General features: G+C 32.0%; 1 protein-coding gene across 1 annotated transcript; it reads right to left on the bottom strand.

Annotated features, from left to right (window-relative positions):
• Positions 1–6,420: 6,420 nt before the first annotated feature.
• Positions 6,421–13,086, bottom strand: LOC111036631 (fatty acid synthase-like; the record flags this gene model as incomplete). Its single annotated transcript, XM_022318736.1, has 20 exons — positions 6,421–7,016; positions 7,580–7,820; positions 7,943–8,188; positions 8,264–8,511; positions 8,566–8,690; positions 8,753–8,924; positions 9,332–9,515; positions 9,591–9,770; positions 9,839–10,015; positions 10,078–10,165; positions 10,233–10,454; positions 10,525–10,727; positions 10,787–11,098; positions 11,162–11,317; positions 11,382–11,533; positions 11,600–11,776; positions 11,828–12,076; positions 12,167–12,275; positions 12,788–12,901; positions 13,045–13,086. Coding segments are annotated over 20 exons (3,573 nt in total), but the record flags the coding sequence as incomplete, so codon positions are not given.
• Between the last annotated feature and the right edge of the window lie 4 nt (positions 13,087–13,090).

The following is a 13,090-nucleotide window of genomic DNA, read 5'->3' as shown; positions in this document are numbered from 1 at the left end:
TTATAATATCCATTATGTCCTGCACATTCTATAATGTATACTATTGTAATGATTTATAAACAAAAATTACCCTTCGCTGTGCAAGTGGAATCACAATTACCGAAATATACCTGCTATATGCACACTCTATATACAGGGTGATACGCCAAGCACACTCTCCCCCATTTCTCTCTTAACCGTTTTAACCCTCTTGCCGTCGAAAATTATCGAAAAACTTATATAATAATATATAGGTAGTCGGTACATACAGTTTGATTCACCATGCGTGCACTCCCATTTTCCGTTTAACGATGAAGTTATTCAAAATTTTTTGGAATTTTTAAATATGTTTTCAAGTTCTTGATTTTTTTTCATTCTATACCCAAAGAGCGTCCTGTGGAGTTACACATATTTGGTTTTTTTTAATGAAAACCCCCCTTTTTTACACTTAATATTAGGTATTTATTAGATAATTTTTCTGAAAATGTTGACGTGTCAAAATATCAAAATTTGAAAGAGGAGTTTTTGAGTTATTTAACTTTGTGTATTAAGGATAAAAGTCTAATGATAATGACCTTAAGAAATATGGAGGCATTATGGTAATTTCAAAATTGCATGCATTTATAGTAATCCATCAATATTTCCAAAATAAATACTAGATCATCCAACATTACACCTATTCATATTTTTCTAAAAAGACAAAAAATACAAATACAAACATTTCAATAACTGAAAACTACTTGAGTGAATTTTGAATTAGCCAGGTACATGAAAATTTTCAAAAAAATTATCCACCAATTGACTTGAGGGGGGTTTGAAAAGAAGTGAGCTTGTATCGCCTGCACAGGACACTCTTCGGAGAGTACCTTCAAGCTGTCTCAAGAATTTTAAACTATGGTCTTAAAGTAGGTGTATCAATTAAAAATTCCAAAAATCAGAATTTGAATAAATTCATCATTAAACGGAAAATGGGGGTGCACGCTTGGTGAATCACCCTGTATGTACCGACCACCTATATATTAGATATTATACACGTTTTTCGATAATTTTCGACGGCGTCGTCGCCGGAACGCTTTCTACACTGCACATTTATAATATATTATATGCGTATTATAATAATAATATCGTATGTACCTACCTAAGTGCGGTCGCCGCCGTCGCAGATTTAATAATATTCTCATTTTATGCCAGTTAGTTATAATGTATTATAATTCTCCGGGCAACCGGTAATTATCGCGTGCCCGTCCGACGATAGAGGAGGCCCCGTTGTAATAACATCTACACGTCCACGCATTACGACAATATCTCAATAATATATTATTATTGTGCAATAAATAACCACTGGGTATATTATAATATTCTATAAAATATTCCATATGAAAATCGTGAGTCATGTTCTGCCTAATAAAACATCGTCCCTCGAGGTCTTCCGTTATTTTATAAAACACTAGGTATATGGACTTTTTTATTTTTTAATTAACCATTATACTCTGAGCATTTTTTTATTACAGCAATATTGTTTAAAAAGAAACAAATTTTCCATGGGATTTGAGTGTATTCCCTGCAAGACTATTTAATATAATATTACATATTTTAAAGTTTAAAACAAGTTCAAGATACGGATATTCGGACAATAGAATATTGATTGAACACAAACAATCGGTCGGGGGATGAACATTTTTTTAGACAATTTCTTATGTTCGAATTTGAAATGAAAAATACAGGTTGACGTTTGAGCAATTTTTAAATTAATTTTATTTCTCGAGAAATAAAATTGCCTTGTACTCGAGTATTTGAGTTGAAAGTATCATCCCCTGTAAAACTCACCTGTCTTTAATCGAAAATCGGACCTTGATGACGACTTGGTTAGGTTAGTTTAGGTTAGGTTAAGTAAATTCGCGATTACCGGATCGCTTGTGTGTACCAACCACTGATACATTATAATATTAACCCACATAAACTTAGCAGTATAAGTGTATAACCCTAACAGACACTAATATGGTCTAAGGAAGACATCCGAAAAATGTGTTAATAATTTGTTTCCATAGTTGGATTATACTCCCAGAATTGTTTGGACTTGATTTTCACCACGCGGGTAGAGCGTTTTTGAGGTTGTGCTGGCTGCCAACAGCCAAGTTTTATGTTGGCAAAATTTTACTTGAACAAAATATGGCAGTGATACAATTATTTGTCTCGCTCAAGATAATAACATTTTATTGAATTCACCTCTCTAGAAAATGTCCATGGATGCATCCGACATTGTCCGACGTGTGAATTTAAGTATCAATGCCCAGTCAGATAATGTTTATAGAAAAAAATAATAGAAAACCGTCATATTATGAATGCACGCTATTGTTTTGAATTAGTTTAACGGTTTTTGGCCCCGATGAGTGAAAGCGAACACGTTTCAAAGCTGACGCAAGACGTTCGCTAAATGTTAACGACCCGACATGCCGAAATCCCCAGTGGCGTATTTGAGAGTTTATTTCGGAGAGGGGGCTTTGTAAAATTGATATTACAAAATATGTGTTTTCTTTTAAAAATTATCATTGATTAAAACAAAATATTTTATCTGTAAAATGCCTTCTTAATAAAATTAATATACTATACCTATTCGTAAATGAGTAGGTAAATAATATTATGTAAAAAAAGCAATTTTTGAACATGGGAACTCAAATTTGCTACTAAGTAGCTTAATATTTAATTAGCATAATATTAAACGCCACTGCATGGTGGTAGCTTTTTTAATATAAGCTATCAATGATGCCCGTACATTTCTAATAAGTATAGTATTTACTTTATTATTTATTATGATGAGAACAGATTGAACTATCTTATAACTAATTCCATACTCTTGCATCAAAATTCTCAAAAATTATTCTGTCTAAGAAGATGAAACGAAAATTGTATTTTGTCATTCAAAAAATAAAAACCATATTTTTTCCTCGTCGTACATATTTACCGTCTAAAAATAATAATATTTCCAAAAACTTTCAAACTTTTTAGGAAAACGAGCGTTTACCTTTGAATCATAACCTCCCTGCAGGTGGTTTAATTACGAATTTACAATCAACTCCGACTATAATGCGTTTGTATATACTTTTCACTATTATTATACAATTTATTTAATTATTTATATTTTATTTATTTGTGTCTGCAATTATTATTATAAACACAAATCGTTACTATACAAACGGGCGACCATATACAGGACTCGATTGGGAGGCCCAGCTATAAATCTTTGCCCAGAAGTATAATTGCGTGGAGTTAGGTACCTATAGCTATGCCTACCTACCTATTATGGGTAGGTCACCAAGTGCCATATTTTCGCGGATAAACGCGGCCGGCAATTCCCCGGAAACGTAACTGCGGAGTTCTGGCTCGGGTTTCGATGACGATATCTGTTTAAAAATTTCTTTCCGTCCGTCCGAGGGGCAAGAAAGGAAAACGACGCGTATGACATGAATACAACGACTATTATAGATATACACACAACACATATTATTATATATTAAATATAAAATCGTTGTAGGTTTACCTACTATAATACTACTGCGCTTACGGAAAAGGACAATTCATTCGAAAGTCGCGGGCATAAACTTACCTACACTCATATATAGGTACCTGACGTCTACATATATATATGTTTGTGTGTTTATGGCGACGTTGAACCAGTTCTGTATATGCACCGCGGACAGAGCTAGGTTTATTTTTTTAATTGGGACATCCGCACACACACATGTCTGTCGCGCGGGCTGACCGACGGAAGAAGACTGTTTCGGCGTCCCCGTATCGATCGCGAGTTACGATACAATATTATAATATTGATAATAATACCATCGTTGTTATTGTTGTCGTTGTCGTTGGTGGTATTCAGCGGTTATAGTGGTTACTGCGGTCGCCACTTCTAACCTGGTCGGCAAAACGCTTCTTAGGTAGCTGACGGCGTAAATCACACATGATCGGACGAAACTACTGGTGTGCTCGCGACTATACCACGGTAATAATAGTAATAATAATAACGCCGTTCCTCTATGCCGTTCCGCGGTACACAATAAACCATGTGGACGTTGAAAAAAAAGACTTCTCCGTCCCCCTTTTATTTCCGGGTGTCTGTATTATTATTATACCGCGGTATCTCGCGGACTGTATACGGTGGAGGCGAGAGAGAGTGTAGAGTTTCCTTCCTTGTAGTAATATTATACAAAGCGACGACAGCTGCCGCAGACGCGTAGAGGCGGATTTCCTCTGCAATTTTTTTTTTATATAAAAGGACATGTACTTATTTCATAAATTTATTATTATTATTTTTTTATCATCGACCCCTCTCGGACCGCGGCCGTCTCTTGGTTTTACGATCTCTTGCCACCACCGCTGTCAGGTACAGATCCGCAGACACCGCAATAATGTTATACGCAGCTGTTGCAACGATATTAAAATCGTCCTATGTCTCCCATCATGCACATTTCCGTACTTGTACCTACCAGCTACTTTACATTGTAATATACCCAGTATCAAAGTGTATAATTTAATATTTTATGGCTTGCCCATGATCGGAGCAACGTATGAATAATATCGCAGTATAGTAAATACTAACATCATCAACAATAAGTTTTCGGTCCTTCACCAACATTTGGAGTGGGTACCTAGTAAATATGCTCCGATTTTTGATACGTTTATTGATAGAAAAGTGAATTTAATTGGTAATTTTGAGAAGTCAAAATGGAAAATTCCCATGCAATTTAGTTCCCACACATTTTTTTCGATTTTTTTCTCCACCAAAATGTGTGGTTTAAAGCACTAAATACAAAAGTCTAATTCCAAAATTCTCGCAAATCATTATTTTGGAAGTTATACTAAAAAAAATTGCCCGAGGAAACATTAATCGTTATGAGGGTGTGAATTTAAAATGTTTACAATAATTAAGACATTATAATATATTAAATTATAACATTATTAAGTATCAGCCTTCATCAGTCATTGTTCGAACAGTTGTATTTATCATTGTAATTCTAAAGAGTAATTAACAAAAATAATCATACCAATGTTATATTAGTTTAGTCCTTTTTCAATTAATGCACAATGCTACAATTGTGTTGAATTGATTAAAACATGATCAAAATAAATAACAAACAATATTATTAAATTGTTTTTTTACACAATAGTGTAAATAACATATTACACACACTACACACGAGTATATATTGCACACACTATATTATTTGACTTCAACCACTATTTGTAACACTGTAAATTGCGTTGTTGTTTTTATAGAACTGATATTTTTTTATTAAATTCTTGAATTATAAAATTGTGACAGTCAACAGTCCTATGGAATATAGAAAATAATAATTGTACAACTCTATCAGATTTATTCTCATTCACAAACCCAAATAAATTATTCCTTATTTTAGGGCGTTTTAATACGGCAATATATATACATTTGTGTATGACAAATAGTAAGTATACCAGGGTATTGTATGTTTCTAAATTTAACATTGTAGAAAACTAAAATTATTCTTAACGTTTTAAATCGCAAGACTTGAGCGTACAACGTTTTAGCTAACGTAGATTATTGTGTACCTACCAATTATGTCTATAATCAACCGTTGTTATACAGCCAATGGCGTCAGTACCTCGGCCACAGTGACCTCCTTTCTTGACGGATCACCGAATAAAAATACTATATAAAATACGTATTTTCAATGGTCCTTTTCAAAAGGTATATTGTTATGGGTAATGGTTCTTGGTATCCACGTTTGAAAGGTCGTGAACACCACACTCATTTGTAATTGTTGCCGATTGAAAAGCACGAGTGTTTATTCTATAACAAAATATAAATAATAATATAACATAGCGATTTATATTATTATTATTGTTAATACCATACCGCTTCTACAATGACAATATGGTCATGTGTACACTGCAGGAAAAAACACCTATCTTAAGTTTGGAGAGTGTGAGTATGAAACATGCTCGTCTGCCAGGTATACGTCATTTACCTAAATATTTTAATGGACATTTTAAACGCAGAAAGTGTCGAACATCTGTCACTCGAACGTGACATATAATAATATTATTCTGTGCATGAAAAATAACGGCACGAGTGATTCAACACCACGACTCACAAAAACGATAAGGCAGTGACTAAAATTATTATTCTGTGCAGTACCTATGACACAATTTGTGAAATGCTTAGGACGTTGTACCCCGTGTGTTGTCTCCATCTTACACAAATAAGACATACCACATTTTTGTCGACTAGTTTCAATTGAAACTGTCGAATTTTATATCATAGTGAATAATTGTATGGCGCTAATATTGTATGGAACGGTGGAAAAAAAGTATTAAGACAAGTGTTGGTTCATCGGTCATTAGGCAACTATATAAATAATAAATTATTCATATTTAACTTTTAACAATAAAGTTATTTTTATTTTTATTCGCAGTCTTAATCATACATATTAAATAGAAAACACTAAAAAGTAAGTAAGTAAATATAAAAATTTTAATTTAAAAAAAAAGTACCAATTATAGTTTATAACTTAGGATAAAATACTATTGTGGACACCCGGCGATCTAGTCCCCTTGCTGTGCCATGCCCCCAACAAATTATTCTCTATTAAGGTACATTACTTATATAATAGATACATAGTGTATAGTACTATAGTGTATACTGTATTTTCTGTTCGTAGGAGGCCCATTAAGATTTCATATTATCAATTCCTATATTTACTCAAGTCACTTTTAAGTTAAATAAAGTCTTAAAATATAAGCTACATTATAATAGTTACGATAAATCGAAACTCATTCGAAAATGTAGTTCTTTAACAATGACGAACACGATGTGTTAATAAGATTTCATTTGGCACCCAAGTTATCCAATTCACTAAACTTCAGCTGTTGAATTTGTGTATTATTCAAAGACAGTTCGAATAATTGTTCAATCTTCTGTTTGATATCAACTCCCATCAAGGAATCCATTCCTAAATCAGCTAAGGTAGATGCAGGCTTAACTGAAAGCGGATCTTGAATCCCTAAATGATAAAAGAAAATATTAGGGATGTCAAAATATGATAACTTTAATAGGAGTTATAATACTGTTATAATACTGCTATAGTGTAAATAACTTCATATTCAAAGTTAAATAATTATGTCTTTACAGTACATAATATATTGTATATTATACAGTATACACTATTAGAAATTGTTGTTAAATGGTAAAAAAATACGGAACAAGGTTCTTTCAAAAAGTAATCTTAAAATTATTTTCGATTAATATACTCAAAGCCTTTTACAAATTACAATAATGCTTAGGTAAATACAATTTAAAGAGAAATATTAATACAAAGTTGGACTGACTTGTAGTTATTTGAATTTTGAGTTCAATAACTCAAATATAAATTAATAAATTATAAAACACATATAAGGACTACAGAATGAAATTGTACTTCTCAAGGTTATCGAGAATGGCAAACCGCCTCAATATTAAATAATTATGGCATAAAAAAAATTATTATGATTATTGTTTACTATCAATCATGGCAATAAAATATTAAAATACTATTAATTTTTAATAATTTGTACAAAAATTTTTTACCCATAATTCCGGAAACGATCTCTGTGAGCGATTGTGATTTCGAATTTTCTGTCAGTTTTCTTTTGGTTGGTATCACATGTGAAGCAACGACTGCTGAACTTTGTGTTAATAATGTATCCAACGCCGCTAGACAAGACGATATTTTTTGGGCCAGAGTTCCATTGATTTCTTTTTCTTCGTTCCCACGAGTTAATAGATAAGCCATTCCGACGTCCCCGATGCCTCCCCATTGGATAGATTGCTGTAAAATAAAAAAAAAATTTATAAAGCCATTGTTTCTACAACACCTATTGGAAACCAATGTCTGATGTGAACAATGTATGTGATACAATGGAACGTGGAGTAAAAACGATTTATTCTTACCGCCGGCAAACCTCGTTTTTGTCTTTGCTCTGAAATCCTCTCCATGATAGAGTTTGCATAACCGTAATTGGTTTGCCCTCTGTTGCCCCGGCCACACGAAATGGACGAAAATGTGACGAAATATTCCAAATCTTTGCTAGCGCCTTCCGATGCTTCGTCTAAATATTTAGTAGTTAAGACTTTACTGTTGTACACAGTCTGGAAGTTGGCAACTGTTTGGTTTTCAAATATTCCGTCTCTCAAAACCTAAATTGATAAATAATGTTCGAAACACTGTAGTGACGTATCGAAAGTAAACTTAAAATGCAATAAAAAAAGTACCCCGGCTAAGTTGAAAATTCCACCAAGTGGTCCTAAGCTGAGGGCTAATGCTACAGTATTCTTAGCTCCCGACAATGTAGTCAGGTCGAATGTGCTGATTTCCACTTTGATATTTTGGTTTTTCCAAATATTCACTCTATATTTCTGGTATCCAGTTTGAATTCCACTCCGAGAGCAGAGAATAATATTTCTCGCCCCCCGTTCGACAGCCCATTCAGTAAGTTCCATTCCGAATCCACCAAGACCACCTAAACTCAATCACGATTAAATTTACAATCAAATAACATTTAGAATAAATGTACCTGAAAGTATGTAACTTTTGCTGGGATCAAAGTACACCCGTCGGTATGCTGCAAAGTTCAATCTCGGAGACTCCCCGGTCACTTCAACGATTATCTTGTTTCCAGTCTTATTATTTGCGTATGATCTACATGAACGAAAAATGTAATTTAATATAAAATAAATACATGAAATATTATTATAATTTACCTGAAAGCAGACTCGACATCAGAATATTGGTATATAGTGAACGGCAGAGGTTTTATGACATCAAGTTTTATTCTCGATTCAATGAATGAATAAATACTGTCAACACACGAATTATTCAAAATAGGAATATCGTCAAATTTGGCTGATACAACTCCAAATCCACTTGGAGAATCTAAAATCAATATAATTATTAAGTTCTTATAATATTTGTTCCGTGATAAATTGGTTCTACAAGAAAAATAAATAAGCCCAGGTTTATTAATTTGTTTAGCATCCAGTATTTTACATTACGTAGTTCATACATTTACATACCTGTCTATAAGTGACTTTTTAAATGTTTTTTTCACATTTTAACGACTTTGAAACAAATTACTAAACATTTTCTAATAAGTACTAATCAATATATAGAAAGATAAATAAAGAATACGGAGCTAGTACTTGTAGCGCTTTATAAGAAATTGTTAACTTTATTAATTAACCTATTTTAACTATATTTTGCTATATATTTTACTTTTTAAAACGGTGATTCATAGCTAGTGCGTGTGTGTTAAAAATTAAAAAAAATATTTTAAAATTTACTTGATAAAACTGAAACATCTGTATTTTCGGTGATGATAATTTTCGCTTCATCGGCAAGCAGTTCTGGCAGACGACTGGAACAATATTTGGATAGAATAGCATAATCAACTCCTTGATTTAGAGTTAACTTTGATACCGTGTGAATGAATTTTGAATCAAACTTTGTAGTTGAAACCTGACTCACCTTAATTTAATATAAACTTAATATTAAGTACCCAGTAATACATTTCATTCTAAAAAAAAACCTTTTATTACTCACTTCTGGGTAGTTGGCTTTAATAACTTCAAGTTGTTCATTAGTTTCAGCTACGACAAACACTTTGCACTTGAGAGATAATGCAATTGAAATAGCTGCATAGTTTACACTATTTTCACTAATAAATACCAAAACATTTTTGGATTCCGATAAATTTCCTTTGTGTATTAAAGCGTAGGTGGCCTAATACATATTGATAATGTATTTATTTAAACTCAAATAATATGATTTTATTATCTAAAACACCTTACCACATAGTAAGAGTATGGGACAGTGGCGGCTTCTCTCAGAGTCCAGTTTGATGGTACATTCCATACAATAGCATTTTTCTGATTGACTGTCGTTGATAAAGCACCAGTCTTGACCAACCCCATTATCTTTTGACCATTTGACTTGATACCGGAAAATTCTACTCCAAAGTCAGTTTTCTAAAAAAAAATATCTGTTGAATAAAACGTACACAAATATAATTAAATATTAAATCATTCACCATGGAAGAAACCGATGCTAAATCGACATTGTTAACACCAGCATATGATATTTTTATGGAATCACTGCCGTCATAACTGTTGGAATATCTAAAAACAAGACACAATTAAAAATAATTAAAATTTATTCCGTTTAAAGTGTAATATAAGTTTCTACTTTGAAGATTGGACCCATTGAAGTGTTGTCAGATCACCTTTGGAAAGCACCGATACTTTAGCATCAGCAGTTTGAATATTTGTAGCAAGTTTTACATCAATTGGTAAATGTCTATAGGATCCCCAAATTCCAGATCTTTCCACGTTGAAGAACAAATCGATATCAAGCAGGGGGGCAAAATCTTTCAAAGTATAGTTTTTGCCAGACTCTGTCAGAATACATCTAATCGAAATATATATTTTATTATTTATCATAGTTAACAATTAACTTGGTTTTAAAATAAATTTACTACCTAATGGGATTTTCTTCACCACTAAATTCTTCGACTAAACATTTAGACAGACCGAGAACACCATTGATATTTTTATCACTATAAACTACAACTTTTTTGTTTGTATTTTCTTTAATATCAGCTAGTTGCTTTTGCAAAGATTCCACCCATGAAAACTGTTCATCCTCGATATTCAAAATTGTGTACTCGTATTTAGGAGAAAGCTGAAATAGTATTAAATTGAATAAATTCATTGAAGCATTTTATAACTATATTATGTTACTTTTTTCAGGAGGAAGTACTTCTTATTTTCGTTTTCAATAACAGTCACTGTTTGGAGATTATATGATTTCAGTGTTGACGAGGCAATAGCAGATATGTTTTCAACCAAAAGAACAAATCCTCTTGGAGCTAAAGCCGCAGAAATTTTACCCAATAAAGTAGCATCAAACTGAACATCGTGGGCAACTATCAAGTGGTATCCATCAGGTAACGATTCATTTTGGATATTAAAGTCAACAATCTCAATATCTAATGACGATAGTTTGCTTTGTTCGATGTCAACTGGTTTGTTCGAAAGAACGGTATAGTCCACCTAAATTATCGTCAAGGTCAATTTATATAGCTTAAAAACGTTCTTATTGTTGTAATTGCTTACATAAAAATTGGCTTCTGCTTCAATTATCTGAACAATGTCAAATGCCAATACGCTCTTGTTGTGTACTTCTGCTGCTTTAACGTAGTGTACTCCTATGTTTTCCATGAATAAACCAATCAAAGAGTAAAGAACTTCTTTCGTAGTTAAATCGTTCGACTAATAAAACACAACATAACACTTTGGTGTTTACTTATAATTATTGAATTGAGTAAACACTTACTGTATCCGTGTACGGAATAAATGTGTGACGTTCCAGAGTGGCTGGAAGTTGTGCATTCTTTTTTAAAGGAGCAGGCGTCACTTTCAAATTTGAAATAGTGACCCCACCCGATTGCGTTGTTTTAGCATAACCAAAATAGTTAACTTCAATGTCTAAGCACAAGTGAAATAAAATAATTATAAAATTACTTTATCCTACGTTAAGCTTTTATGAACTACCTTTAGTGTCTGTCGATCCCTTAGCTACTTGTTTATGGTACACGGGGTCAATTATAACTTCTTTAATGTAAGTTGGTAAACGTAGTTCCCTGGTTTTGATAGATATAAGTTCAAATTGTAAAAGGGTATCGATATACGATACCCAATTTCCGGTCCACGCAACTTTACCTTTTGAACCTAAAAAAAATCTTAATAATAAATTGTTAAAATATTATTAAATGGATTTACCTTCACTGTTTGCTTCTATAAAACCTAAAAATTCATCTTTATACTGATATCCACGAAGTCTCAACTCCTTGTAAAAATCGTCAGCTTTCAAATCCATTTGTTCCGAAATGGGTGTAAGATGTTCCAATTGATTTTCTGCATACTGTTTGGTTAATAGTTTTACACAACCAGAAACTGTTATGGTCCCTCCTTCTAATAGCTCAAACTCGCCAGATCCATGAAAAATGTTTATGTTGAACTTAACTGTGCCTTAATATATATAATATAATATGTAATATTAATTAAAGTATATAGCAATCATTTAATGAAAATATATTGATTCATCATTATGATTTTTACCCTCAGTATTTAGGACGGTAGGCTTAAGAAATTTTATATTTCGGAAAGTTACTGGAACATCTTCAAACCATTTTCCTTGCAACTTTGCGAAAGCTTTCCATACTAATGTCTACAATTATTGAACGATTAATACATTAATAAATACAATGAATACCAAAGGGCACTTAGGTACTTATATAAGTTATAACTCATAAGTAATCACAAGTGGATCTTATCTAAAACATACTTTGAAAATATACTACTACCATTAGTAGCTATTAGCCGGGCTCTTATAATTTAAACTTAGAAATAACCATGAACCTTTTCTTATGTATACGTTTTCAGAAAATATGATATTCCAAGTAAATAGATTTTATATTTGAGCAGAACTGAAAGATATATGTGTGCTTCGATTTTCTAAACGCACAATATGGAATTAAAGCAATCAATAAAATAATAATGTTTAAATCGTTTAAATTCATTATTTTGTGTCTTTCAAATATTTTTAGCAAAATGTTCTCTTTAGAAATACATAAAATTATTATTTTTTAAAAGGTTTCATGAATGTAATGTTTTACATCTAATGTTAAAAAACAATTTAAAAATTATATGGATTAATAGCTTATACTATTTTATTCATACAATATATCCTGCTGCTGGATATAATACACGTCCATCAACAGTATGACCGATTAAATATTTATCTTGATCAATTTTTATATCAATTTCGACTTCATTATCATCTGATCCAGAACTCTAAAAATATATATTAACTAAGTTTAAAATCTAATTAAATACTTAATAACTAAATACTAATCTAATCAATTTTTATTTCCATGCAATTAATTGAATTGAAAGACAGGTATAATATATTAACTAATACAACTGTTTGATCATACTTTTTCTACAAAATTGGGCACTATATAGTCGTTTGAATGATCCCAC

This window comes from Myzus persicae, unplaced genomic scaffold (assembly GCF_001856785.1).
Source record: "Myzus persicae strain clone G006 unplaced genomic scaffold, MPER_G0061.0, whole genome shotgun sequence".
NCBI lineage: Eukaryota > Metazoa > Arthropoda > Insecta > Hemiptera > Aphididae > Myzus > Myzus persicae.
The sequence above is the reverse complement of the archived record's forward strand: the minus strand, read 5'-3'. Positions and strand labels throughout refer to the sequence as shown.